This window comes from Magallana gigas, chromosome 6 (genome assembly GCF_963853765.1).
Source record: "Magallana gigas chromosome 6, xbMagGiga1.1, whole genome shotgun sequence".
Classification (NCBI taxonomy): Eukaryota; Metazoa; Mollusca; class Bivalvia; order Ostreida; family Ostreidae; genus Magallana; species Magallana gigas.
Genome location: NC_088858.1, coordinates 36,750,509 through 36,753,008, shown reverse-complemented (window position 1 = coordinate 36,753,008; position 2,500 = coordinate 36,750,509). Strand labels below are relative to the sequence as shown.

The following is a 2,500-nucleotide window of genomic DNA, read 5'->3' as shown; positions in this document are numbered from 1 at the left end:
TTTTTGCCAAAAAATTCGAGAATTGGTTAGATGCTGCTGATAAAATCCTGGTTTCCAAAACGCCATGCTCCATCATCTTGCTCTTCGTCCTGGGTGAGAGCACTCTGCCAAAATGTGAAATTAAGACCAGTCTTATCTTTCCTAAGAACCAATTGATAAGCCTTGTGCAATATTGCTGTTTTCGAAGGTTCCATGCTCTTTTCCCAAACGTTGAGGTACCTGAAGGAAAAATAAATGGTCAAACACCCGTGGTTGCAATTCGTTCGTGTGTGTAATCATTTTATTTACTGTACATGATGAATTTAAATATACAATTTAGTTTTCTGAATGATTTTAAGGTGAAGTTTATTTTAATGATTAGTAAATACTAGTTAAGAAAGTCTAATATTAAAAAATATAAGTCTTGAATTGAACAAATCTAACGTTTTGATTATTACTTGGCAAAAAAAACGTTGTCAAACAAAATATAATGATTGTTTGAAAAATAATAATCAAATGTGAAAAAAGGGAATTGAACTACCTAAATGCATATTTTGATAACAAACTATTGCAATATAAATCTTATTTTCTTTTGTAATGTACCGTAATGTAAAAAGAAATGGATATATTTATTTAAATCTTCCATGTTTCATTCAGCATTAAAAACCAAGTCACTCTAACCGACTGATTTTATGTTTGACATATTTTTGTTACGTTGTGTGAAATGTTTTATTATCCACTCTGTTAGGAATCGCATGAAGTAGCTCGTTTTATATAATTTCAAAATGGCAACAATTTTTTTTTATTCAAATATTAATAGCAAAATATTAGAAACATTTTATTTGTATATTAAATCAAATCATGTATGAAGAATGATCTCTATATCCTTAGGTATCTTGAAGTCCGCGTCGTAGTTTAGTAATGACTACATAGATTCTTGGTCTATAGAATTTATTGATCAGATGTGACGTATCCTGCTCTTTGTAGAATTTGATGACATAATCATCTTTAATTCCGGGAGGATTCGTTTTTAGTCACCAATTATTTTATGTATCCAATCTTCTTTAACGAGAGTTGTCATTTTCTAAATCCTCAAAGCAAGGTGGAGGCTATGGAACTAAATATTATATGACCATTCCATAAAATCGCTCCAGAATTGATTTTTTCCTCGTTGCCATCAATACTACTTAATAGTAACACCTTTTCAAAATAATATTCTATTATGTTTTACATTTCTTTTCATATGGTTGCATATTTTTAGAATTATTAAATTATGATTATATAAACTTCATGTTGAGTTGGATAGGTTTTTTTCGTTATTCTTTTACGGTTTCTTTCAATTTTTGGGGAAGAGGTGTGTGTGGGGGGGGGGGGGGGGGGTACCAGTTTTTTTATGTGTGGGGGGGGGAGGGATTTGGGAGGGGGGGGGTTCTTTCTTTTAATGTTTGTAATGTTTCAAGCTTTAAATTGTAATGTTTTATTTATGATTTCCTTTTTATTTTCAGTGGAACAAGAAAATGATCTCCTTGTGTGCGGGGTGTGTCAGACGAACTTCCCCCTACAAGACATAATCAAATTCATCCGCCACAAAGTCACCCGATGTAACAAAGAAAACGTAGACGTCGAGACATCCGAGTTCGAGGATGGGGAGGACCCGGACCCCGAGTCGCTGGCCATCAGCTCGAAACGGACCAGCATCTCAGCTCCGATCACTAGGAAAGAACAAATGGAGAGCCGATTGTCCCCCAGGCCATCCTCAGAATCCAATCTAGCACTGAAGGACGCCAAGTTGAGAGATGACAACTCCCATTTTAATGTTTTCTCCGACAGGGACCGTTCTGCCCGGTCGCCTTTCAGAACTTCTACTAATGACATAAGCTGCAATACAGAAATCACTGGTAGGTCTTCTTCACAAATTGATAAATAATTATTTTCTTATCCTGCCTTGAGACTACAACATTCACCAGTATTTAGTTTTAATACTAGTATGTCTTGTTTTAATTTTTTTCCATCCGGAACAAAAGGCTAGTTTGCATGTTTTAAAATACAATCAAACAAATTATTTTTTAAACAACCTATATACTAGTATAAAGAGAATAAAATATAATTTTTTATCAACTTTTTAATAAAAAATTATCATTAACGTTTATAATATGATATAATGCGCTTTAAAAAAAAACACCAAACAACTGTTTACTATTTAGTTCATACTTGAGAAATTCAACACATTTTGGAAGTGGTCCTGTTACCACTTTGCTGTTTTAAATGTTGTAAGCGTACTTTTGGCGCTCTTTTGAATAACCGTGCTTCATGTAGGATATTGAACTTACTTCGCCAAAGATATATTGACCGACGAGAGATCGCGCGCAACAGGTGGTCTAATGATCTGTGTTTTGACTTTTATATCCCTGGCGATAGCATCTTTCACTTGAAAAATTATATATTTCTAAGCAACATAACCCTTCAGGATGTAGTGCTGGCTCCTTGCGCATGCGCAGTAATGCGCAGCCAGACAAAAACA

The 2,500-nt window shown here is 34.2% G+C and overlaps 1 protein-coding gene across 4 annotated transcripts in view; it reads left to right on the top strand.

Moving 5' to 3' along the window:
• Positions 1-2,500, top strand: part of LOC105347650 (B-cell lymphoma/leukemia 11A) — a 36,776-nt gene that overhangs the window by 16,736 nt on the left and 17,540 nt on the right. For all 4 annotated transcript variants that reach the window (XM_011456806.4, XM_011456807.4, XM_011456808.4 and 1 more), the window contains exon 2: positions 1,485-1,877. In XM_011456806.4, coding sequence (XP_011455108.2) covers positions 1,485-1,877 — 393 coding nt within the window. The remainder of the gene's footprint in view (positions 1-1,484; positions 1,878-2,500) is intronic.